This window comes from Manis pentadactyla, chromosome 2 (assembly GCF_030020395.1).
Source record: "Manis pentadactyla isolate mManPen7 chromosome 2, mManPen7.hap1, whole genome shotgun sequence".
Classification (NCBI taxonomy): domain Eukaryota; kingdom Metazoa; phylum Chordata; class Mammalia; order Pholidota; family Manidae; genus Manis; species Manis pentadactyla.
The window spans coordinates 1,419,125-1,444,929 of record NC_080020.1 but is presented as its reverse complement, the minus strand read 5'-3'; the positions used below and the strand labels follow the sequence as shown (position 1 = coordinate 1,444,929).

Genomic DNA, 25,805 nt, shown 5'->3' with positions numbered 1-25,805 from the left:
GCTTTCACTCGCTGGCCTGTAAGAGTCAGAAGCAGGGAGAGACCGGGAGTCCATCTTGGGTTCAAAATGCATTTCAGCTGTGTTCACCTGATCCCACTCAGGCCTCAGGCCTTTTCTGAAATAGCAAACATGTGAAATTCCCCCCTGTGGCCACTCCCAGGGAGGATGCACTCCTCCTCCCGACAGGTGTGGGGGGCAGTGACGGGGCACACGGCCTGGGAAAGCCTCACCCCCTCCCCACCACCTAGTACCTGCTGGGGGCCGGCCAGGACCCTCCTAACTGGCCCTCTGGTGTTTTCACCATTAGCACAGTTTGCTCTGACATGAGACTCAACTCACATCCCCTGCGGAAGCTGTTCCCACGTTCCCAAGATTAAGTGCTCCGGGACTGTTTGTTACCAGGGGTTTTACTTGGTCTTCACTTCTCAGGGGCGGCGGTTCGGTCCCAGGGGGCCTGCTCCCTCCCCCTGCCCTCCAAGGAAATACCAGCTTTGAATAAAGCTTGGCACTGTGGCAGATGCAGTCCAACTCAGGTGACAGCTAAACATTTTTTTTAATCCTGATACAGGGCTTATTCTGCAATTAGAAAAGACTGACACCAAACATAATTTAAACATAATTTATGTACATTTATGGCTTTATACAGTAATAGCAAAGATTGTTCTTGTTCTGTAAGTACATCAGCATTGTCAGGCACTTCTCAGAGTTATCGGAACAGGAACGCGGGCTCGGTGCTGTTACTAAACTCCAGTAGCAAAAAATGCGGGAGGGCAAGCCTACGTCGTGCCAGGCCTCAGGGGCAGCACCTGGCCACACTGCCGGGCTGCGCACCCTCCCCGGGGAGCCAAGAGGAATTGCCAGGCTGTTGTGTTTACATAAACCATGTTACATTTTTTTTTTTTACTGATTATTCCCAAACTAAAACCACAAGAAAAACTTCTTGTTTAAAAGCCAGTTATAAATTTAAGAATGCTTGAGTGCCAAACGTAAGAATTTCAAGTAAGTTGGGGAAGGAGAGGAATTTGATAATATATGTCTGGAAGTTGAAAAGTCCAAATTGTATACCTTTGGAAAACTGGTTTCCATTTTAAGTGTCCCCCCTCTTCTGGGGTGTTCCATTAATTTACTGCTCACTGGGATACAATATTTGCTAATTAATTTAGACTCAGTCTGTCACACAGAACTTTCCAAGTAATGCATCTATTACCTTAATATACTCCATACATCTATATTATGGAAACAATATTTTATATTTAAAATACCTAAATAGCTCTATAATACAATATGCTTTTAATAACAGTACAAACCAGAGGAAATAAATCAAACAAGGCTGCATAGGTGATATCATCTGCGCATTTCACAAAGCAGTCATGTACAATAACTGATACACTAATTACTCCAGAAAGTCAGTATCGTACAGAAAAAGAATTACCAGAGGTCACATAATGTATGTTTTCAAAATAGACAAGGTGCCTTTCACCAGACTTCACTGTACCCCAGAGAGCTACCCCAGGATTCATGTTAGAATTTCAACACAAAGAGAGATTTGAAGAAAAAAAAGTTATTTACACAGACTCCGGAGGAAGAAACTTCTTTTTGAAAGTCACTCTGTGAAGTAGTAATATTTTAACAGTGATTTGAGCTGTAGTTGCCTCTCTAACAAAGAAAGGGGGGCTCGGGGCCCGCCAGGTGACAGTACGGGAGAAGGGAGGCGGCGGGATGTGGGGACAGACGGGGATATGAGTGCTCCGGCATCACCACGCCCGGCACAGAGGCAGAAGGCACTGCGCAGAGGAACTGGGGTTTCTAGAACCAGACACGCTTGGGAGTGGCCAGCAATGAAGATTAGAGAGATGGCTGTTGGGTGAATTTTCAAAATAGACGCCACAGTGGAAGCTTACAACAGAGCTGGCCTCCTGCAGGAGCAAATCTATCAGGAACACTTGTGTTCTCAATAAACACGTAGGAAAAACCAAGCCGCAGTTCACAGGCAGGACAAAGTGAGTGTGAGCTGGGCGACGTGCACACAAATCCAGACCTTCAAGAAGGCAAGGGGCACCTTCAGTGTGCCTGACCCTGTTGTGCTGATCTGGGCCATTCCAAGTGACCTGAACATGCTGACAGACACAAAGCCAACGGACCTGGCCTGCCAGTCACAGGAAACTGAAAAACACGGAACTGCAACCAACAGAATTACAGGCTAGGTGGCTGAAGGCTGAAGAAATTCCCCAATTCTTAACTTAGAATAAGGCTTTTAAAGTAAATTCAAATACACAATTTACGGCTGGTTGCTTGGTTTTCAAACGAATTGTCCCGATTTTTGAACACGTCCTATTCACGTGCACTCATGGGCACAAAGCGTCCTGCAAATCGCCAAGTCCCATCTTACGAGCTCTCCTTCCGTGTACGTTTCCGCAGTGGGCTAAGAGGGCTACAGGACAGAAGGGCAAGACGCATGAAGCCAGTGTCAACACTGTCCTTCAAGGCGAGGCTACACAACCAACCTCTCCCCAGGCCAAAACAAGAGCACAGAATCACGAGGGAAAGTCTTGCTGAAGCTCAGCTCAGAAACGTGACACTAATGGAACCGCCCCCTGCCCCCACCCCGCCCCCGCTGGAGGAGAGCGCCCTGTTTGCAGGTGCAGCCCCCAACCCCGCCCCGGCCCTGCAGACAGTAAGCGGCACAAAGCCATCAGAAGGCAATGCTGGACAAAGCAGTTAGTCCCCAGGATAAAGAAGCAGGCAATTTCTTTAAAATACATACATAAAAACCTGTCAGTCCTCCTTAAACATGAAATGCAGTAAGTCCACAGCTATGCTCACTCGCCGGCCGGGGCAGAGCCAGAAACACTTGAGCGCACAAGCGCTGATACCAGTGGTTCTAAGGCTAGTCAGGACCATCCCCAGCGAGCCCCAGGGGGTACGAGCCAGGTAAGCCGTAAAAAATTAGTACTAATCCAGTTACAGATACAAAATGAAAATTATGGATGCTGCCTGAAATATCTCGATTCCACAAATTTACAAGCAGACTATGTAACAAAGTAGACTCTAGTTTTAAGAAAACATTACAATTCAATATCTATTCCAAAAATGATCTCAAGTCCCAACAGTAACTTCAAAAACCATTTATGTGGAAACTAGAACCATTTAAATGTTTGTACAAATTTGCAAATAACAAAATAAACAAACAGAAATAAAAATAGAAAAGACCTGTACAAGGCTGGCGTTTAATCCTTTTTTTTTCCTCCAAAAACAGTTTGACAAGCCCATTAATTCAGCAGACTGGTAACAAGCTCCCGGTTCTCAAAGGAGTTACATGGCAGTGTGAACAGGTCCAAAGCCACTCAGTGGAGGTGCAGGTGGAGAGCTTGGTTCTTCGTTGAGTCGTCCATTCAGCAGAACGCAGGCAATACGAAACCAAAGTTTACTTATCAAGGACGTGAGACCATCACAGTATTACAAAAAGAGTATAAACTTTCCTTGGACCAAATGAATATTTTAAAAAAACAACAACACACGCAAATACAGTTCTGTAGCTACCGCTTATATACAAAGCTTGAAAGCACACAGGGTCCAGAAGTCGCCCTGCGACTATGTGGCATGGCGGGCTCGGCACTTCGCTGCGACGCAGACTCCAAGGGCACAGTCCCTGTCTGCAGAAGCACAAAACCCACAAATTTCGGGCCAACATCCTGTTCAGGAAAAAGTGTCCTCGCTGCCAAGTCTGATGAAAGGAACAAAGAAACATTTTTTTTTTTTTTAATCAAGAAAACGAAAAGGGGTGAAGGACATCTTTGGACTGCTTCTCTCAGTTCCTGCTGTCAGACAATCTGAAGGACTTTTAAGTGTAGCCTAGAAAAAACACACACACACAATGAAAATACAGCCAAATTAAAATCAATTCAACTTAACATATTAGAGTGACAGACCTACTTGGGGCCGGGGTCGGGGGAGCTACAGCTTTCTCAAACTGCCCTGAAATCATTCAGTGGAGAAAATTCCACTTAAAAAAGAAAACCCTTCAGTATTTGATTTGAATCAAATGTATTCATTTACTGAAGTGCTCCTAGAAGAGACACAAGCCACCCAACTGTCAAAAGAAACATTTTCAAGCAGTTAGAGGAAGTTTCCTTATGATTTGGCTCAAAAGGAAATTTCATAAGCTGCAAAAAGTGCAGAGAACGGCGCTAAAAGATGCCACTGCCCGGAGCAGCCCCCGCAGCTGCAGCGTCCTGGGCACGGACGAGCTGTGGGTAGGGGCTGCGCCCCTCTCTCGGGTCGGCCCCGGGAGGCCTCCGGTGCTGGGGCCTTACCTGCTCCCCAGCTCGCCCTCAGCCTGACACCCAGCTGTGTGTCGTCGTCTTGACGCTGTGTGGGAAGCTTTGGTTGGGCAACACACTGTCGAAGTTAAAATCCAACGTGTCTCCATCCATGAGGTCGTTCCGAATGATGGACTCCATGTCACAGTCCAAGCGCTCGATGAACATGCCGTCCAGGTCGCTTGGGAGCTTCTCCTGGTGCAGAAGGCCCACCCTGCCGTAGCCGTTGCAGCTGCTCACCGCAGAGTAGCCCCCCAGCACGTTCATCTGCATGGGGTGGGGCAGAGGCACTTGTAAAGCCGTCTTCACTGGGGCCAGGCGGCTCATGCCTGAGCTGTGGGCCATGGCGCTCGCCGCGTGGGGCAAGGCGCGCCCGTTAACGGCAGGTGACGGCTGAGCGTGTCCGGGGTGGGGGTGAGAGCTGGGGCTCATCATTTTGTTGTGAGACGCCTGGCTGCCGTAGGCTGGCATGACCGAGCTGGGGCCCATCAACACATTCTGGCCGAGGACGCGGCTGCTGGGCTGGGCCACGCCAGGATCCACAGGCGTCATGATGTCGCCGTGGGGGGGGGAGTCAGAGGTGAGCAGCTCCTTCAAGAGGGCCGGCGCACAGCTATACTGACCCATGCCCCCGTACGTGGCTTTGCTCTCTGGAAGCGTCTGCAGAGGGATCTGGGGCAGGGGGCTCATGCTGGACTGGCCATACGTGTACTTCTGGTAGTTGGGGCTCGGCGAGCTCAGGCTGGTGCTCGGCGGCGCAAACGCGTAGCAGGGCGCCTGCTGCATCATGGAGCCGGGCGACGGCTGGGTCGACGCGGTCAGCGATGTGGGCGACGAGAGGAGGTTGAGGTTGTCCAAAAGGTTCTCCATGTTTTCAGGACTGCTGATCTCAGACAGGCTGGGCAGAGTCGCGGCCATCTTGGCAGCGGACGGTGGGTACCCCATCGCGTGCACGTCGCCGTCTCCGAGATCATCCTGCTCGGTCATGATGGGAGACAGCCTCCCGCTAACAGTGCTGGCGTTAGAGCTGGTCCGAGGGCGGAAGGTGCTCCAGCTGTCAAAGTCGTCGTTGCTGTGGGAGCCGGGGCTCGCGGGCCACTTGGGGAACGGAGCCCCAGGGCTGTCCGCGGCGCCCTCCGGGCCCGACTGCAGGGACGCTTTCTTCTTGGCGGCCCGTCCTCGGCTCTTGGCGAACTTGCTGTTGTTGTCCATGGACGCGGCCCTCCTCCTGGGGGATTTTCCACTCTTGCCTCCCTCGGGGTTGAGCATCCACCAAGAGCTTTTCCCAGTCCCTTCGTTCTGCACGCGGATGAACTTGCTGTGTAGGGACAGATTATGACGGATTGAATTCTGTAAAGCAAAGCATCACATTAGCTAGACAATACTTGCATTCTGAAACTTCCTACTCAACACACAATGCACCACATGGAGGACAAGTGGCAGCTTCAAAGAGTTTATGGCACAGATTTGAACCTGTGAGTGACAGCGCCTCTGAACCCCAAGACCAGTTCAGCGAAAGAGCATCATCTTCAAAGTGCACCTGGGTCTTAATGTACTGAGGGGACATAACTAAGTAGGCGTGATCACAAACACCCTTCCCACCGCCTGCCGCACAGGCCGACTACAGGAACTGGTTGCACAGCCACGTAAGGCTTGCGTAGCTACAATGCTATGCACACAGGACTCGGGCAAAGTGCTCCAAAAACCCTCTCCATTCTACTGCCCCTGCCCATGTTCTTCAGGCCACCCAAATGCCACTTACACAAGGCGTGACACTTTACACCACTGGGCCCACAGGATTATGGAAAAGAAAGAAATGGACCAGGATATATTATTAGTCAAGAATTAAAAGCCTGAAGACTAGTAAGACCTGGACTCATGTACACCCTTAAAGTCCATCAGGAAAATATAAGCGAGTAAGGAAAACGGGGTCATCTTTTTTTATTATAGGTATGCTGCCAAAACAGGGAAAAACTTGAGTTCGAGTGTTATTTGCCACCCCTCCCTCCCAAAAATAACCAGCAGAATGCACCAACTAACTCAAGACACTGTTTCAGAGGTTAAGCTCTGTCCCCAAAGAAGACCTGGGAGGGAGAAGTCAGGGAGGACACCCAGGGCACGAGGCTTCTGTCTGCTGAGGGTGGCTCCCCACGCAGCTGGGCCATGCACAGCCCCAGGACTCTGAGTAAAGAAAATCACCTTTTTTTGGAGCACGTACACAGCTCTGCTCCTCACTGGCTCACACAACCTCAGGAAACTGCTTGGCACCTATCTGCCTTAAGTTTCCTTGATGGGAAAACAGAGTTAAATAACAGACCCTTGTACGACTATAGGCCAATTAAATGAGATATGGGATGTCAACTGTCAGAGGTGTCTGTGCATGGTACGCCGTCACCGAGAAGAAGGTACCAGACTCCCAAGACTGGGGAACAGGGTATCCCTGTTCTGAGTTCCACTCCCCCCTACTTGCTGATGTGTGGGTGGCAGCTTGGAGGCATCACAAACACAAACCCACAACTGCAGACACACGGGTCTAGGGCCGGTCTCAGGCCCCAGCAGGAACAGCAGAGCCAGGCTGCCAGCAAGGGAGCCCCAGTGTGACTCCCGCACTGCACGCACAGCAGGACTGCCGGCGTCTGGAAAGGCCAGGGACATGCGGAAAGGAGAAGCAGGCTTGGCTTCTAAGGGAGGAGGGCTGTGTCTTGCAGCTCTGCTCCCGGCACAGGACAGCACGGCAGATGAGGGCTCATCCAGCAGCCTCCGCGGTGGGGCTCCTCCCAGGCCAGGGCGGGGTTCCAGGTGTCCCAGACCCTGTGAGCTGGGCTGTGTGCGTGGCCCCCAGACTTCCCTGGCTTCCCCTGCCCACTGGGTACAAGGCTCAGCTAACTGAGCCCCTGGACCCTGAGGCCCCTCCTCTTCCTGACCATGAAAAGGCTCCGGCTGGATCTGTGGTCACCCAGGGACACAGCCACAACACCCACATCCTCATACCCTCAGAGTGGGACACAGATGCCCAGGTGGCAATCACTGCTCAGTGAACAAGCCCGGGGCACTGACACAAACCGTGAGGTTTCTCAACTAAAAGGAGGCAGAAAGCAGAACGGGAAGACATCTCCCTTTCTTAAAGGAGATGCAACAGTCAGGGCTGAGAAACCACATCTCAGAACGCCCTCTGCCCTCTGTCCTCCATTTCATCCAAGGATCGGAACCCAGCAGCTGGTAAGAAGCCACCTGCCAGGCACACAGCGTGCGGTTCAGACATGGCCCACCGGCAGCTCTGGGTGGACGTGGGGCAGTATGCTGAGGGGATGGTGGTGGCGGCCTCCCTCTGTTCCCAAGACCTGTGGAGCCATCCGCTACCCAAGACACACTTTGCGGGGTGCAGACGAGGGCCCCTGAGAGAGGCCAAGGGCCACACCCCCACGCCCTGCTTCACTCCGTAAGATTCCCCAAACCCACGGGAGGTCTCACCCTGTCCATGTGCTCCAGCCTCAGCGGCCCCCAACACCAGCCAACAAAGTCCCAGAACCCCTGAAGAATCAGGCCCGCCCTGGGGCAGGCCTGGAAAGCAGCCCAGGACTCCCACCCCATGGCATGTTCTAGACGTCCAAGTCTGGGCATTTGCACCATATTCCATCATGACTGTCTTGTTTTTTTAACACAATAGACACACAGATAAGCTACGGTGAAATCTCTGCAGGAAGGGAAGCTGGACTCCGGTGCCTGTCGCATTTAGTTGACGATAACGGGGGAAGGTCTTCCTCAATAGCAGCTTCCTGGCAGTCCGCATGGGGAGGGGTGGTGTAGCTCTACTGTAAACACAATGGGAGCCCACCATTTGCAACTGCAACTGGGGTATTTTCAACCAGACTGCAGAAGACAGGACGGACTCTTTAACAAGTTCCAGAAGTGTTCACGAACTCGGGCGGGACCCTGCCAACTCACTCAGACTCACTGCCCCACCACCACCCCCGGCCACCACCACAGAAAGGGCCCGCGGCCACCCCTTACTTATCAAAACATCAAGCTATGTATTTTTCTAAGAGGACATTTCAGGTCGCTCTTTGAGTAACAGAGCCATCTCCTAACTTTGCCAACAATTAAAAAATTTTTTTTCCGAACAGGAAAAGGTTTGCTGTGCAGAGCTTGTTACAAACATTCCTGTTTTTCTTGCAGCCAACAGGACATCAAGAAGCTGCGGTTTCCATGGGGCAGGGGGAGTGGGTGCTGAATAGGTAGATCCTGTGAAAACAAGCTCGCTCTCCATGATGCCGCCTGCCCACGTCGGCCGGACACAGCTGAGGCTGGAGGGGCGTGTGGCCCGCCGTGGCTGACGCACTCACTTCTGAGCTGTGAGCAAGTATTACACAAGCAAAGAGGCAGCGTGTGAGGGCGGCGGGTGTGCACACCGCGAACCACTTACCCAGTCCTGAGGTGCACACGACACCGTTAGAGAAAAAGGCGAGTCAGCGAGTCTCCTCTGGCTTTCTGCTGATGCCGAGCCAGCCTTCCCCTGCACACACCTTCTCTGCGGCCTGTCCCCCCAGGGCCCCCACCACCTGCATGCCTGGCCGCCCCAAGCAGGGCAGCATGACCTTCCTGGGAGGCCTGGGCCCTCAAACGCCAGGGATCACGTGGGGGAAGGAGTCTCCAGCTCGCTCAACCTGCTCAACCTGCTCGGCTGGCTGTTCTAACTCTCAGGTGTCCTATTTTATGTACTGAGCTCCTTAAAGGGCAAGAGGCTAGTTTAGTTTTTCTTTCCTAACCTCAAAGCCCCTAACAGATGCTCTACATATGAGATATATTCGATGAACGTTTCCCAAAACTGCTAGAAGGAAGATGTAATGTCTTACACATCTTGTATCCATCCTTCCATGTACCGTTCATGCCGGGTACTACTTACTGGGGCCTACTCTGTACTAGGTGCAGTGAAGGACAACAGAAGGAACCAGACAGTCTGCCCTCTAGGTGTTTTATGATCTCCTTGGGAAAGATCAAGTCTGCCTGAACTGCCACTCAGGACAGAAAATGATGCACGAAGGACTGTCCAGGGGAGTTGCCTTTTCTGCCAAAGGTCGTCACCCCCCACCTCCTTCAGTTTCTTTTTCAGCCCGTGTCCATTCCTTCCAGAAGCCTTCCTGACAGCCCCATCCCACCCCGTGGCTCTAACACCAAGCCCTGTTCACGCACCACCATGATTCTGCTATGTGTAGTCCCTGGAGGGTGGGGGGCTCCCCGCTATACTGCAAGCTGCCTGAGCTCGGGCACCTGGACTGTCTGCTCACACACTATCCTCACAGCTCCATCACCGAGAAGGCACTCGGGCATCTGTTGGATGGATTAACAGGTTCTTCATTTACAGGGTTCCTATGAAGATTAAATGAGGTAACACATGGCTAATGCTGACCTCAATCAGTATTAGCTGATATTATTCTTAGGATAATGGCATCTACAAAATAAAAAGTCTGCGTTTTAGAGACCTATTATAGACGGCAGTCTCATTCTTTAGTTGCACCTTGCACTGTTCCTGCTAACATGAGGCTTTTAATGTTAGCTTTGGAGGAACAGACCGGTTTTGGGGTAAAGGGTGAGATATTTTTCTCTGCACTCGATAAGTGTCTCAGCTACTGTGGATGGCTGTTATGGAGAAATCCAGATAATAAGACCAGTCTGTTAACACACGTGCCAGTCAGTGCTGTCAGAGTCACAAAGGCTTCTCAGGGTGTGGCACGGAGCCTGCACACACCACACCCAGTGGTGGGCTCTGCGTGCAGATTCGGCCCAGAATTAGAATGGGGCCACCTCACCAGGCACAGGTGGGTCCTGGCGGTGTGCTCATGGGTGGTCCAGGGCTCACAGAGCTGGCCCTCCCCAGGAAGCTCCTGGCCCTGCTGTCAAAAGCAATCCTCGGCCAGCCACTGAAGCACAGGAATTCTTCACACCTTCCATTTGCTTAAAATTTTTAATCTCATTTTTTAAAATTTATTTTTGCAAATGTGTATGTAATGTACACAATATATTGGTATAAATGAATAGCTGCAGTATTAAGAAGGGTGTGTGATATAGAAACCCTGAGACCACGAGTCTGTAACAGTTGAAGCCCCAACCAAGAGAACCAAATAACAGAACCAGCCCAAAGTTTGATTTAGCCCCAAGGCTCGACTGTGGCCCCCAGGCCTGGCTGAAGAAACGCACCTGGGGCCAGCCCTGCGTTTGCACCTCTGGCCCCGTGCCCTGCCCCAGGCTCCTTCCTGACCACTGCTTCTCACCCAAGGGCCCCAGGGCCTCAGCTCCTGCATCTGCCTTTTGATCTGAGGCTTCGTCAGCCCCACCTCGCCTGTCCGCCCTGCACAGACACCACCTTTCAGCACAGGTTTTCCCACGTGGCACTCCGCTCTCCTTTCTGCTGGGCAGGTCTGACACTGCTCTGCTCTCTGTTTTACCACAAACAAAATAAAACTAGCAACTTCAGCTAAATACATCTTGCTCGTGAATGCCTGTCCTTCATGCTTTATTCTGTATTTCACCTTAGAGTTTACAAACTGCCTTCAGCCACCCTTATTGGCAGGTTTTACTGGCCCTGTTTGAGAAACAGGAAAACGGAGGCTCAGAAAACGAACTGCCCAGCCACGACTCAGACCACGGTTTGGAGTCTGCAATGCCACACGGCTGCCGGCTGAACACCTTCCTCCTCGGCTTCATCGTCTTTAACACGACTCAAAGGAATGTGCTTTGGACCCCGGTTACATGTATGCATCTTGAGGGGATGAAATAATGCTATCTGCTGGTTTCTAAAACTCAAGGTCTGCCTCAGTGGGTAAATACAACTTACAAATTATGATTTGCCCTTAATTCTAATGGGTTAGTCTTGTGGCAGGAAACCAGAGCTGCTGACGTGTTCAGTTTCAGATGTGAGCATCGCCCTGGAGAGACCTGTGTGAAGTGGCTACGGGGACCCGCAGAGAACATGGAAAGGCCCCCGGGGGCCCCTGCGGCCTCAGAACTGCCCACTGCCCTGCAGAACAGTGGGTGTGAGCCAGGCACCAAGTCAAACAAAAAGAACTTCAAACTAGGACACTGGAACACATGAGTAAGTGAACTTGTTGTTCTAGAAATTCTAGAAATTCTTTCAAAACGCTAGACAAACTAGATTTTTCCGAAAGTGTTTTGTCTACTTGCGCGAACGCTGCCGGCGTGTCTGACTGTCCCACAGGCTCCCTCCTCCGGCCTCCTCCCTTCACACAGCCCCTTCCTGCGCGGCGGCGAGGGAGAACGAGGAGACTGCAGGAGCGGTCCCTACTCGGCACGGAGCTCCCTCCAGGGCTGCTAGGAAACCGCTTCCTGAAGCAGCCGCTTCGCTGGCGGGCAGGAGGAAAACGCCGCCCGCCTGCGGGGTTCTGCTGACGAGGTGCGCGCAGACAGCGGGTCCGGCCCCCTTCGGAAAGCTCCAAGCAGACGAACTGGGGCAGCTAGGCCGCGTGCTCCCACCCAGGCCCGGCGCTCGGCTCTTCTCCCCCAAGGCTGACCTCACGCCCCAGAAACCTGTCCTTCCTGCCTGGACATCAGGGATCCCACAGGCCACGCGCCACCCCTGGACTGCACTGAGGACTCGGGCTCCCCAGTCACCCCGGGGCTGTGGGCTGGGGACTCGCAGCGTCGGAAGCCTGTGAGCTGGGAGACACTGGAGGTCACGCGGCCCAGCACCCTCACTTTCCGTCAGGGGAAGAGCGCGGAAAGACTAAGACGCAGAGGGAAAGCTGACGGGTGTCACCTGAAAGGAGAGCCGGAAGGGGCGTCAGTCCCCTACGAAGCCCCTCCTCCCACAAGCCGATTCTTAGCCGTAGCCTCTCAGGTGGCCAGACTCACCCTCAGCTCCCAACAGCTTTCTCTCTGACTCAAATCATTCCAAAGGAAGGAAAATACGACTACATTAAAGCAGCTTCTCCTTTAAAAAAGCCTGGGGGAGACCATGCTCTCCTGCAAGACTGAGCACCAAGAAGACCAACGTAAGGACCCCAAGCACCACGAGGGAGGCCTCTGCGCGGGGAGGCGGGGCCCAAGGCCGCACGGCCTGTGGGGCCCGCAAGTCAGGTCCCTGAGCCTCGGTCCCAACGTGGGGGCCAGTAACGCGGGTGACACTAGCGCGTGAGGGACTGGGCGGCATGGCACGGAGAGCACATGGGGTCACCTGACACGGGGGGAGAGGGGACAGGCTGGCCGTTCTGTGACAGGAAGTAAAGGGATATGAAAACAGGAATTCTGACCATCACAAATGGTCCCAACTTGATTAAAAACCATTCATCACCAACTTCCTGTAACAGGCAGCCAGCGCCCCTCAGGCCAGGTTTCACGTCCTCACAACTGAGCAAAAACCTCCTTCTACAGAAAAAGTTTCCCCCCTTAAGAAGATTTTAAATTTAAAAGGTTTTATTTTATTTAACTCGTGGGTCTTACCAGCTTTTTAGTGACCCATGTTGGAATGCAAGTGCCCGTGAGGCTGTTCAAGGACCCGGAGGTTGTGCCGGGTGACTAGTGACAGGTCAGATCCAGGGTGGCCAGGGTCAGAACGCCGCCTTCTCACTGCTTCTTACACTGCTCACCCACCACCGTTTAACTAGTTTAACGAGGAGCAAGGCCACAAGAGCCCCCAGAGGTGGGGGACCTCATGACATATCGCAGGACAGAACAGAAGAGGGGTTTCAAGGGACTGGACCGTGGTACTGGGACACAGAGTGAGCACAGGGGCGCCTGGCGCAGAAGGAAGGGCCAGGCAGGAGCTCTGCAATGAGGAAACAGGCCACTCTTCCTGGTTTCAGCCCGAAGCCTAAATATTTCAGAGTAACATTTCAGCAATAACCTCAGACATTTAGGATTTAAGAATAAATCTCCAGGGATGGGAAGGAAATGTACTTATTAGTATTAAAAGGACCCCATGCTTTTGCTTCTCAGAAGGTCACAGGTCAACGGTGACCCCAGGTTTGGCTTCTCAGGCCACACACAGGCCAGCACAGTGTTTGCACGTCCCACAGGGAGCCCCAGAGCAAAGGAAGCAGCCATGTCAGGAAAGAAGGGCAAAGCCCTTTATTTTCAGAATGGGCAAGTGGAAGGCTTGTCTATGCCACTCAATGCCACCTGCCTTACACACTATCAGGAATCAGGACCCCAAAGAAAACCCCAAAACAATCTGGGTGAGGCTGAAACCTTGGGTGCAAGCCCCCTTCTGGTCCAGCTCAGGGGGCATTTATGTTAAAGGCTTTCCATCTCTAACCTCTAAACAGTTGCTAACGGGGACCCTGCTTACGTCAAGCTGGAACCCAGGCGACCTCCGGCACCACACACATGGGCCTGATGTCACCAAGCCACCCGACAGGCCACCTCCCTGGTGAGTGTCCTCAGCCTGGCTAACAGGGTCCCCACGGTGGGCACACAGACACTGAATTTTACTTGGCTAAAATTCTCTTAAATGCCTTGTTTGTGGGGTTTTTTTAAGGGATCCGTAGCCTGCTCAGGATTCCAAAGCAGGGCTTGTTTCCCTGGGGGCCGATCTTGTTTCCGTGCGGCACACGGGCGCCCCGGAGACTCTTTAACCCGCTTGCCTCCTTCCTCGGGAGCCAGGCAGGTGCAGAGAGAGGCCCTGACTCCCACCCTGCCCATCTGTGACGTGGGCAACTGTCCTTCCCGAAACACCCGTTGAGTTAACCGTCCAGAGTAAGGAGCCCGCAGGCTGCTGCTGCCCTGGGACGGCCTCAGACACACGGGCCCCCAGCAGCGCACCAAGGGGAAACTCATTTGTTGCTGACGTGATTCGGCTGTCTCTAATGAAAACCTCTGTCTACTTTATAGGCCATATGCCAGTTCTCCAGCCAGTGGCTCCGTCCGCACACTGCTTTACAACGCAGTTCACCTCCCTGAGTTTATGGCTACCAGAAGAATAAGGCAAAACAAAATAAAAGCCAGAATCAAACAACACATTAGGATTTGTTCTCTTCTGATGAAGAACTTAATTAGGCAGAAAATGAAACACAGCATATCAATAGTTTTTGGTCAACTTCATGAGTGTTCTAGCAGAGTCAGCGAAGAGCCCACGGAGCACGGCCGCATCAGGTAGATGCGCCCCAACTGCTCACAGGGGTGGAGGAGCAGCTTTAGGGATACAAATTCAGTGGCAGCAACTCTGAAACTCGGATAGGTTAAATCTCTCGGACACTATCCCACGCACAGGGTGTCCTTATCTAGGGCCGTGCTTGATCCTAAACATATTTGATACCTGGAAAATCCAGGAAGAAATGAACCACCGCTGGAGGTGTCACCTTGTTTACCAAGAATTGCTATTCGTAAGCAAACGGAATTTAAAAGTAGAACATCTAGGTTTTTTTTCTTTTCTATTTTGGGACTCAAATATGACAAACCCAGGTTACAGAAAGAATAGCAAATTGCAGTAAGATGTACCTCGGAGTTACACGTGAACGGTGATGTCGTTTCCTGGGCTGGGCAGAGCCCTGACCCCACCTGCCTGCTGAGCCCGGTGCGGTGGTGGTTGGGGGTATGTCGCCAGTCAAATAGCCACACACACTGACTGGTTAACCCAGTTCTAGCACAGCCATGTGAGCCCACTTGCTTTACGGTAAAGCAGGAGCCCCGCGAGGGAGGCTGGCCCCAAGCAGGGCAGCTCCCCAGCGTCCTGCAGACATCAGGGATCTACCCCAGTGAGCAGGCAGCAGACCAGGAGGTCTGGGCAGAAACACCCCACGTGCACACCTTCCTTCCAAACTAGTGGGGCTCCCTCACCACCACCAGCTCAGGGGCTCCACAGGAACCACAAACTAGAGATTCAAACTGCAGCTTTCAGTAAGATACCTAAATGTCTCCAAAAACCATGTCCCTCAAAGCCTTCCACAGTGTGTCCACGCTAAAACCACGGCTCCTGCCAGCCCGGACGGTCAGGAGCTGACGTGGGGCACCTGCCTCACAGCTCCAGCAGCATCCGTCCGTGGGGTCCTCCTGACAACAGGGGAGGACCCCACCTCTCCATGGGTCGGTGCCCACACCACGAGCGTCTGCAGCCCTGCAGCGACTGAAGGGGAAGGCAAGCCTGAGAGGCCACCCCGACCCTGCGTCAGAAGCGAGTCCACCTGAGTCAGCAATGCCAACAAAGGCTTGCAGCCCAACTCAGGCCTCACATCAGGCCTGAGGCCAGCCCGGGAGAACATGCTTGGCCGAGGTTATGCCCGGGCTCAGGGGATGCTGGAAGGCCCCAGGCCAGTGTGCGCTGGAGCAGATTCAGATGATCTGCAGACATCCTGCTGTGAATCCTTTGGGTTCCATGATTTTTGAGCTCAGCCCCAAAGCTACGGTGGGCTGTATTCCAGACACAAGAAAGTCAGTTAGGACAAAAAGGATCCCCAAACTATCTGAGGATCCCCACTGAAGTGAATGCAAACCTAACCATCTGCAAAGTGTCCCGGTATAAAGCTTTTTACTCTAATGCCACAGTTTGAAATCATGTCCTATTTGGAAACAATACTGTAGTCAAGAATTAAAAGTACAAGATTGGTATATTTATAAATCTCCAAAGACAAACACCCCACAGCACTTTTATAGTTACGAATATCAACTTTAGGAAGGTGCTGATGTTTCACATGTGCTGGCTACACACGATGCACGTTCAGTGTCTGGGGCAGGCACAGAGTTTTGTACAGTCAGCTCTGTCTTAAATACTGGAGGGCATCTAGCAAAGGCAGACTGAATAAATGATTAAATGCATCTGCACACACCAATGAAAAGTCAGGACTTCTCCCTAAAGCCTGTAGCTGGTGGTATAACTCAAGATCCCCTTGGAATGTTAGCACCCCTGGTCCTCAGTGTTACCCCTGACTTTCCTCCAGAAGAGAACTTGAATAGCAACCATTGTGGCTGGAATCCTGCACACAGTACAAATGGTTTGTATCTCTTCCAAGTTACTGCATTCACCCATACTCTGAACCACAGCACCAATTTCCACCACGATGTGTGTGTCAGTACACTCAGGGTGCCTGCTCTCCATGGGCTTAAAATTATGCAATTGCCAGTATGGTTCAGGGTTAAGGGTCTTCCCAGAAGTCAGGGCTTGCATCGTGTCCAAGTTATTAGGTCATTTAGGCCACACATGAAACAGAGCAGATCAGATGGCACCCTGGTGCTCACCCTCCTATGAGCAGAAGGACACTGTGGAGACCCATTGTGAACGTGTTTGGAAGCCACAGCGTTTTAAAGATGTAAAGGACACTAACCATTTCAAACATATTAGAATTCTTCTAGAAATTCTTTCTATTCTGGAACAAAAAGCAAGGTGGTCTGGAAGATGTTGGGCACATTACCAGAGATCTTTAAATAACTATAAGTGGTGAAGTCAGTCTACGAGACCACGTCAGCATTTCAACAATCCAAGATCACTTTTCTCTAACCCTTTTTCTACCTATAATAGGTAGTCCCTTTGGTATTAATTTATTTTTTCTTTCTTTCTTTCTTATAACTGAGAAAAGTAATTTAGTCAAATTTTGACAGCCTCAGTAAGATTGCAACGGATTATTTAGAATTGTCATCGGTTGAACAAAGTTTGAAACAATCACCCTTCAGTGCAATCGTACCTCCAAAAAAGATAAGTTTCACATTTTAACTAGTTTTAAAATCTACAATATAGCTATCAAACAGTTCATGAAGACAGACACCAATATATTGGGTAACCATTTTAGTCCTCAAACTAGCTATTAAATTAAGCTGCAGCAGCATGCAATTTCAGAACAAAAGATTTCCTTAAAAAGAGTTTTCTAGATTGGGTTATTTATAGTTGTTTATTTCATTATATACACCTGACTGTTTCTAAAGAACCACAGGGTGAGTCAGGGCTGGAGCCGAGCATGTCCAGTCAAGTCCGCCCCCGCCAGGCCAGAGCAGAGCTGTCGTTCAGTGAGGGGCGGGTACGAGGAGGGCGGACCTCACAAGGCCTGGAGTCAGTGATCCTTACTGGGATACAAACGTAAGATAAACTTTCACCTTCGTGTTACCACTGAAAAGCCCATCCAAAATTAATCAAGAAATTGAGTGAAGCCTAGCCAATGTGGGTATAGTAAACTATTTAAACCCACTCACAATCTCAAAAATTAATTTAGGTCTTTTAATTCTACCAAATTAAAAGCAATCAATGTCACTGTCATTTAACAAGTATTTATTGAGCCCCGACTCCACACTAGGTACGGTGACAATAACAAAGTAGCAGGGGGTCGTGTGTGTGTGTGTCTGCTGTGTGTCTGTTGTGTGTCTGTGTGTGTGTGTATCTGCATGTGTCTGGTGTGTGTGTGTGTGTGTGTGTGTGTGTCTGCTGTGTGTTGTGTGTCTGTGTGTGTGTATCTGCATGTGTCTGGTGTGTGTGTGTGTGTGTGTGTCTGCTGTGTGTTGTGTGTCTGTGTGTGTGTGTGTGTGTGTGTCTGGTGTGTGTGTGTGTGTGTGTGTGTCTGCTGTGTGTTGTGTGTCTGTGTGTGTGTGTATCTGCATGTGTCTGGTGTGTGTGTGTGTGTGTGTGTCTGCTGTGTGTCTGTTGTGTGTCTGTGTGTGTGTGTATCTGCATGTGTCTGGTGTGTGTGTGTGTGTGTGTGTCTGCTGTGTGTCTGTTGTGTGTCTGTGTGTGTGTGTATCTGCATGTGTCTGGTGTGTGTGTGTGTGTGTGTGTCTGTGTGTGTGTGTGTCTGCATGTGTCTGTTGTGTGTCTGTGTGTGTGTGTGTATCTGCATGTGTCTGGTGTGTGTGTGTGTGTGTGTGTGCACATGTATACACAAAGTGTAAGGTGGCATATGCTCAAAACAAGAAAGGAAAGACAGTGAACTGGAACAGGATGAGGAAATTCAAGGTTCGGTCCTGGATGAAAGGGCAAGGGAATCCCTGATGGGCGGGCAGGGCGCGAACCCTGACCCTAAAACCAGAGACACCTGGACTCGAACCCAGCTGCCCTGCTACTACTGCCTGCGTGACCCTGGGCAAGCCATTTGCGGCCTGACAGTATTTGCCTTCCTGAGGACTGTACTAAACGCTCAGTGTGTTCAGGGTGCCCACAATTAATTAGTAGCTGGTAATATTTGTGAGAAATCTTTTTAAAGCACTAAGAAGACATGTCTGGGGAAGAAAGAGAAGGCAAGAGAGGCAGTATTTGCTCAGACATAAAAAGAGGGGAAAGGAACTTTTCTAAAACAAGCAAAGTGCTTGTATTTTATCCTACATGCAGGGCCCAGGAAAGCAACTCAGAGAGCAGAATACACTCATGACCAGCGCCAAGCTGTCTTCCCCGGCGGGTGGGAGAGGAGAACGGCGTGAACCCTGCTTGGAAAGCAGCTATCTGACGGGCTCCTCTGCTCAGCGACTGTCCGGCCTTGTCTCGTGAGATGGTGGTTCTGTGCCACGATCCCTGGTTTTCTCGTAGTCCGAGGAGGGCAAGACACCGGGGCAGGGACCATTTGCTTTGAAAACAAATTTTTAAGTTCCCCTTCACAAAGTCCAGCGTGTTTTCATGCTTTATCCATTGCTCACAACAGCTGGTACACAAATTCAGTTCTTACTTTTTGAAAGGCTTATTTTTGTTTCTGGAGGCCATTGTCTAGGCTGGACCATAATACTTCAGGTTGTTTTGACCAGCTAAAGGGAAATTAAAGGAAATAATGTCCTACAATGCAACCACAGACTGTTGGACATAAACACGGGTAAAGCTACAAGAAATTACTCACCGTTAGTCAGTCAGTCAGTCAGTCAGTCTGCACCCTCTCGGGCACATGAGATGCAGGGTGCAGCCTGACCCCCCACGGCGGGGCTGCAGGGGGCAGTGTGGGAGAGGGGGCTCCATGTGACGCCACACACAACACCCCCACCCATCACACACAGGGAAGAGGTCCACATCTCAAGAACTTAAGATTTTAATGGTTGGTTACCCAGCAGAATTTGACTATAAAAGCACATGACCGTGGGTATAAACCCCAACCTCAGCAGAGCTCAGGGGCCTCTCTTCCCCAGCCCAGATGCCCTGGTCTCTCCCTTGTCCTTTCCTGTCTGTGGCAAAATGAAGTTAGTGCGATTTACAAGCAGATTTAAGTCAGAAGGTCACCAGCAGCAGACACTCTGGAAGAGGGTCAGACACTGAAACGCATCGGTCACTTTTCAGGAGGGCAGGTGAGGAGCAGCCGCTGAGAGAAATACACGGCTGGTGACTCACTGCCCTTGGTGAGTGAGTGGGACGGTGGGGAGAGGGCAGGAGCAGTGGGCACGGGCTGCGAGGTCCAAGGTCCTGGGCTTGCTTCCTCGGTTTTGGATTTCTGTGTGGAATAATCTATCATCTCTGCCTGGCTGGAAGAATTCACTTCAAAGTAAAAGTTATGTGAAGAAGATCTGCCTCTGCTGAAAGGCAGGAGGAGAGCTGGGTAATGACATGAGGTGGACGCAGAACCCACCGCATGCACGATACCGTCGTCCTCCCTGCAGCCCCACCATCAGCCAACCCAGTGTGACAAGTGCCAACAAAGCTGACTGTTACATGTTAGAGAAAAGCTGGGGGACGTCGATGCGGGCGGCCTCACCTGGGAAATGCTCCCAGTCACACGTCTGCCAAGAAGCAGCGGTTCAGGGTCCAGGTTTCCTGCGTCCGTCCTTACAAGCCAGCGTGGCTGTCACGCAGCTGACCGTTCACGGGTCTTCACCTAACAGCACTGACAGCTGCTCTCAGAATGCTGATCCTGTACGCTGAGAACATGCCTGCATTCTGGTTAAAATCCTCCTCCTGAAAGCCCCCACTTCACTGCTGACAATGACAAGATGGCGAGGAGGGCCTGTGGCCACCCGCTCCACCCCAGAGTGGTCTTTATTCCCAGAGCATCTCCACCCGCTGCTGTGGGACAGCATCCCCTGGACTCTCCCTCCAGGTCATTGGGCTTTCCTCTAACCACCATGGTGCCCAGGGCACCTCCGAAGGACATCCCAGCCACAGCAGCATGGTGTGGCTAGTAGGCACATCAATGCATGTCCCACAGGACAACGGCCCCTCCCAGGGTGGCCAGCACAGCTGATCCCTCCAACTGGCCATCACAGTCACCACCACTGCCTGCAAATGCACACAAGGATGGTTACCGAGGAGAACAGGCCACCCTGATTTCATCTCCAAATCCTCCCCCCTCTCTAAGAACCTCTGTGGGAGGAAGGCAGGCAAGGTATGGGATGGCAAGAGGGGAAGAGAAGACAGAGGCTGCAGGCTGAGTCGCGTAGAGCACAGAGATGAACAAACGCCGACGCCTCCTGAGACTTCTCGGCCGGGAAGATGCGCTGGCTGCAGCTCTGACACCGCCCCGCACGCTGCAGGAACCAGGACGCGAGCACGGAGCAGCTTCCGGGGCCCTGGAACCAGAGCCCGCAGGACGAGGAAGCTGCCACAGCCTCTGGCCTGAGCACATGAGGAGCAGAACTCGGAGGCCCACGTGCGGACAAAACAGCCTCTAGAACCCGAGAGCTGATTCACAGCATCCGACAGCGAGTGTCAGTTACGACGTCGCCGAAACCTCTGGGGTGCTTTGTCGCAAATGTAAAATGCTGCTCTGTACCAGCAGTTACACGAGCTCCTTACGGCCCGTTTCCTCTTGCACAAGGCGAGCTTACAAGTATGATGCTGCCTCAGGGCCATGAAGGTAATAAAGGACCTTCACTCTAGCTTACCTTTGCATGTTGTCTTTTTTGCTGTTGTTAAAGAAAGAGCACATATAATCAGAATAAAGCTGCTTCCTTTGGAGCAACAATGAAAAGCCTGTGTCTGTTCCTTTTGCAAGCATTCATCCCCAAAAAATAATAAAACTGATCCCTACCAAATGCCAGGACCTACCATGTGATTCTCACACACACACACACACACACAAATATTTGCAAATCAAGTTAAGATAAAATCCACACACTATATCCTAAGATGTTTATCTTTCCAGGAAACACAGCTTTTCATTAAGCAGGAAGCAGAAAAAAATCATTTAATAGTCATTTTGCACAGAACTAATAGGGTATAACAACCAAGTGACATAGGCTTGTTCACAGACAAACCTGGGTTTAAACCCAGTCCTGACCCTGAGCAAATGTGTGGCCTGGGCTGGGTCACAACCTCACCATGCTCCATGGCCTCATCTGCAAACTGGGACTAATACTTTCATTTCAGAGTTTTGCAAGGTTCCCAGGGAGATACTCACAGGAAGTGCTTACAGATACAGACCAAGGCTCTGCCGGGTCACGGCCTGGCCTGACCAAGGCAAGGCCAAGCCTCTGACAACAGGCAAACCTCACCTGATCTCACGTCACCTCCCTGCGCAGAGCCACAGAGCTGGTATGCTCTTTAGTCCAAACACGTCTGGGACACTGGGTCTTAAAGTTCATCCAACTCTTATTAAGGCGCAACAAAGACACTGTCACCTGAAGGTAAAAGTCACCGGGGCACAGTCAACCTCAGCCAGAAGCTCCGAGACATCTCAGCTCGAGACAGTCCCTGCAGCCACACGCACACACACATACAGGAAGTGGTTATGTGCCTTTTCGGGTTATGTCCTGGGCACAAGACTTTAAAATCCCTCAGGACAGGCATTGGGAGAAACAGGAAAAAATACAAAGTAAAATCAAATGCTCCGGCACTTTCTCAGTGAACACAGAAAGGGCTCTGGACTCTTCTAGGGCGTGGTGAGTGTCCGGAGGGATAGAGCGCCACTGAAGATCTCAGCTGGGTCTTGCTGTCCCTTCTCTTGGATAAAATGCCCTGGAGAGATGCTGCTTGAAGACAAAAAGGTGAGCAGAAATAGAGCCCAACGGCCTTCACACCTGTTGCTAAAACACATTCCCTCACCTTTGCAAGATGAATGTGAGGACTCGCAGAGGGCTGTCCTCATACAACAGCGCAAATTGTGTTTAAATTGGGAAACCAGCTGCTCCTTGATCAGTCATCCTTGTATCATCAACAGAACTTTAATTAGCCCCCATCTGCTTCCTGTTTTAAGCCACAAATCTTAACTTTCACCTGTTTGGACCAAACTGCAGTAACTACACCCATAGTAAATAAAAACAATTAACTTTTCATAACATGCAGTTAATTCTCATTAAGCTGATATTGGGCTAATCAAAACAGCACATAATTCAAGTCGACTTATTTTCCCATAAATGAGAATGTTCCATACTAAAAACTCAACAGAAACGCTCCCACCCACATCTTCTTGCATTTTTTCCATTCAGAAGGTTTTCAAGTTGTCTGGCTTCCATTTCCTGACTTCACTGTTAAGTATGGGGCCATGTCGGGTCACATAACAACAATGGATAAACCTCAAAAACATAACAGTGACTGAAAAAAAAAACCCAAGTTGAGAATACCTACACTAATTGACAACATTTATGTAAATTTTAGAAAGGGGAGCTCCTACATAGAGTTCACAGACCTGCATACACCAGCCCAAGTCACGGGGCAGGCTTCTCGAAGGAAAAGGAACTCCTCCAATGGGGAGGTTTATACCGAGATGGGAGTGTTTGTTAAAACCGGGGGGTAGCATGTGGGTACTAAGTATATTAGCTTCTGTGCTTTCCTGGACATTTGGGGTTCATTTCATTAAGTTGTACGAAGAAGACAAAGGGAGGCTGGCCAGCAGCCAACAGGAGTTGGAGAGCTGGCACCTGACCCCTTCGGCCCCACCATGCAGACACACGCCCAACTGACTGCCGGGGCAGCGCGGTACCAGCCTGGAAATCTCCCCTGGTGACCGTCACACCGCAAACACCTCCTTCAGGGAGGCTGAGTGGGCAGCCGTGGTCCTCAGGGGCAGGGACCCAGCACGCTCTCATGGGAGCTGCCCAGGCTCACCTGCCTCATCAGCATCTGAGACATGAACATCACTGGACCGAGTCAGCAGGTACCAGAGGAGGCTCTCTTGTTCTGCTATCGTCCAGCCCAGCGGCCAAGCCCAGCGGGCTGAGTTCTCCTTCCTGAAGGAGTCTGAACAGATGAGTCATCACCACTCCAGAGTAATGGCCAAAATCTTCCAGGCTTGTTGAAAACAGCAGCCCCAAAAGCCCCGGCCCAGAGGTTGGGATCCCAGAAGTGTGGAGTGGGGCCCAGGGCTCTGCACCCGACAGCACGCGTGACTCTGAGGGTCACTGGGCTTGGAGGCACACGGAATGGCTCCCTGTGCAGCACCCCTTTCAGCTCTGATACTCAGGAATTTCACTCGGTTCTGTTACTCCATGCGGATTCTGATTCAAGAAGAGAAAGGGTAGCATCCCAGAATATTCTTAACAAGTATCTCATATGACAGACAAGCTTGAGAAATGCTGTTAGTGGTCCTTTGGGTCATTAACACTAAATAATAAAAGGCAATGCATCAGTATGATGTTATTTAATAAATGGTTAAGAAAGTATATTTTTAAATGTAATTATATGGATGAAAGCCAATTTGTTCTGAGATCAATTTTTAAATCATCATTGTTTTTCAGAAAGAAAAACAGAAGCATCCTTAGTGAATGAGGACGTGTCAACTTCACATTTCAATTTCCTGGAATTTTCCTCCCCCGCTTTCCCCTTTACTATTTCCTTTGGACACACACACAGCCAACATCACAATGGAGTGGCCACAGGATCACGGCTGCAGATGCCAGAGGCCAGCACGGGGCCAGGAGGGGCACTGCTCTGCACAGGCTGTCCCCGCCTTGCAGAGAAAGGGTAGCAACTTCTTACCAAATGCCGCCATCACCCGCAATTTCTTTCCGTCTCTCACATAAAAACTTCTGAGCAAGTCACTCTCTTACAAACATAACTTGGATTTGGTGTGCTAAGGCTTCACAGGGTGTGATTTTAAAGAAATTATCACTACTTAACCCATCTGGGTTGTGTGGAATGTGTCTGACGGGACCAAGTGCTCTGCAGACAGCTGAGCGAGGCCAGGTGAGCCCAGCTCGGGTTGATGCAGCAGGCAGGGGGCACAGAACCCCATCACAACGCGGGCCCAGCAGCTACCAGTTGTCAAGGGTGAAATCAGAATCTAAATGACAAAGGTGCCCAGGCAAGTGTAAAACTATCCTGGGCTGGTGGCCACGTCTTGAGGGGCTGTTTAATTCAGCACACAATGTTAATTACTGCTCCACTTCTTCCTCTTAGTTCAGGCCAAGCCCTTCCGACTTCCCCGTCTCCTCCTCCTGCCTGTGGGCCAGGCTTCCTTGTACATGTCAATGAGGCCACCTCTTCTCCCCTAACTCCAAGGCTGCTACCATGTCATGAAGGTCTTAGCAGAGTAAATGGACAGAAGCCACAGCGTAAATGGCTGAAAGCTCTGGGCCACAAAGCAGTGAATCCTATAGAGGATAGGATGGAGGCCAGCACATTTCAGAATTAATAAAATAGAGCATCTCTCACATGAAAAAGCAAGTACGGTACTACTTTGCAAAGCTCTTGTATCATGTGTGTGCCCATGTACACTGAGTCATACTGTAAAATGGATTTCTTACTATGCATCAGGCTGGGAAAAAAATCAGAAAGCCACAGAAACAGAAAGAAATGTACAGCTTCCTAGAGGACACGCTTTCCCTCTCTAGGAAAGGCTTCACGACCAAGTCCAATGAACACCCAGCACAGCCCCACCCCCGGGGTCTCTGGAGGCGTCCCCACAGCCTTCAGGGGGTTCCCACTCTGTGGGCCGCAGGCATGCCTTCTCCTCTGAGCCCGGCCTGGCAGGTGTGACTCTGGTCGCCTGGACAAGGAAGGGTGCAGGACGGGGGAGGATTGCATAAGCATCATGTCTGACCACTTTTTCAACCAACCAACTTCTGAGCAAGTCACTCTCTTACAAACATAACTTGGATTTGGTGTGCTAAGGCTTCACAGGGTGTGATTTTAAAGAAATTATCACTACTTAAGTCTTTTTCTAGCCCTCCATCTTTCCCCGGGGTGGGTCAGAGTCAGCACAAAGAAACCATGGCTCAGGCAAGTGAGAAAGAGTGAACGCAGATCATGTTTACAGCCAAAGAAAGAAGGGAAGGGGAGCCACTGAATAATCCCCTACGGGAAACAGTGCTCACGTGTTTTTAAACTGGCGATTATACCACCACTTAAGGTATTTTTTCTCTACTATTTTGCCCAGCATATTACAAAAATGCATCTAGGACTGAAATAGCAGATTGCCTCAAGAGCAAATGACAATATTTGTACCCGAAATGTTGGCAACCAGTGGCACAGATGGGTTTCTGCAGAGCAGTCTTCAAACTGGGGCTCCAAGAATAACTCCGCCTACTGCCCCAGCGCAAAGTGCTGAATCTGAAGTCAGACGGGCTCATTATTCCATATTTTTCCCCACCAACTCCTTCCCAAGCGCACGTGTACCTGCCTGCCTAGGAAGGGCTCAGAGCACAGAAGAGCAAGCGAGCAGCCCATAGTGAGAGGCTTCCTGGGCACCCACATGACAGAGAGGCCCGGAGAAG

The 25,805-nt window shown here is 51.0% G+C and overlaps 1 protein-coding gene and 1 long non-coding RNA gene across 2 annotated transcripts in view; one reads left to right on the top strand and one right to left on the bottom strand.

The window, feature by feature from the left end:
- Window positions 1–605: 605 nt before the first annotated feature.
- FOXO1 (forkhead box O1) overlaps window positions 606–25,805 on the bottom strand; it is an 85,713-nt gene continuing 60,513 nt past the window's right edge. The window contains exons 2-3 of the mRNA XM_036904907.2: window positions 4,314–5,669; window positions 606–3,852 (exon numbers count right to left, since the gene is read on the bottom strand). Coding sequence (XP_036760802.1) covers window positions 4,332–5,669 — 1,338 coding nt within the window. The 3' untranslated portion in view covers window positions 606–3,852; window positions 4,314–4,331. The remainder of the gene's footprint in view (window positions 3,853–4,313; window positions 5,670–25,805) is intronic.
- LOC130679866 (uncharacterized) lies at window positions 10,588–14,288 on the top strand. The gene is made up of 2 exons (XR_008992847.1): window positions 10,588–13,701; window positions 14,163–14,288. It is a non-coding gene; the product is annotated as an uncharacterized LOC130679866 (long non-coding RNA).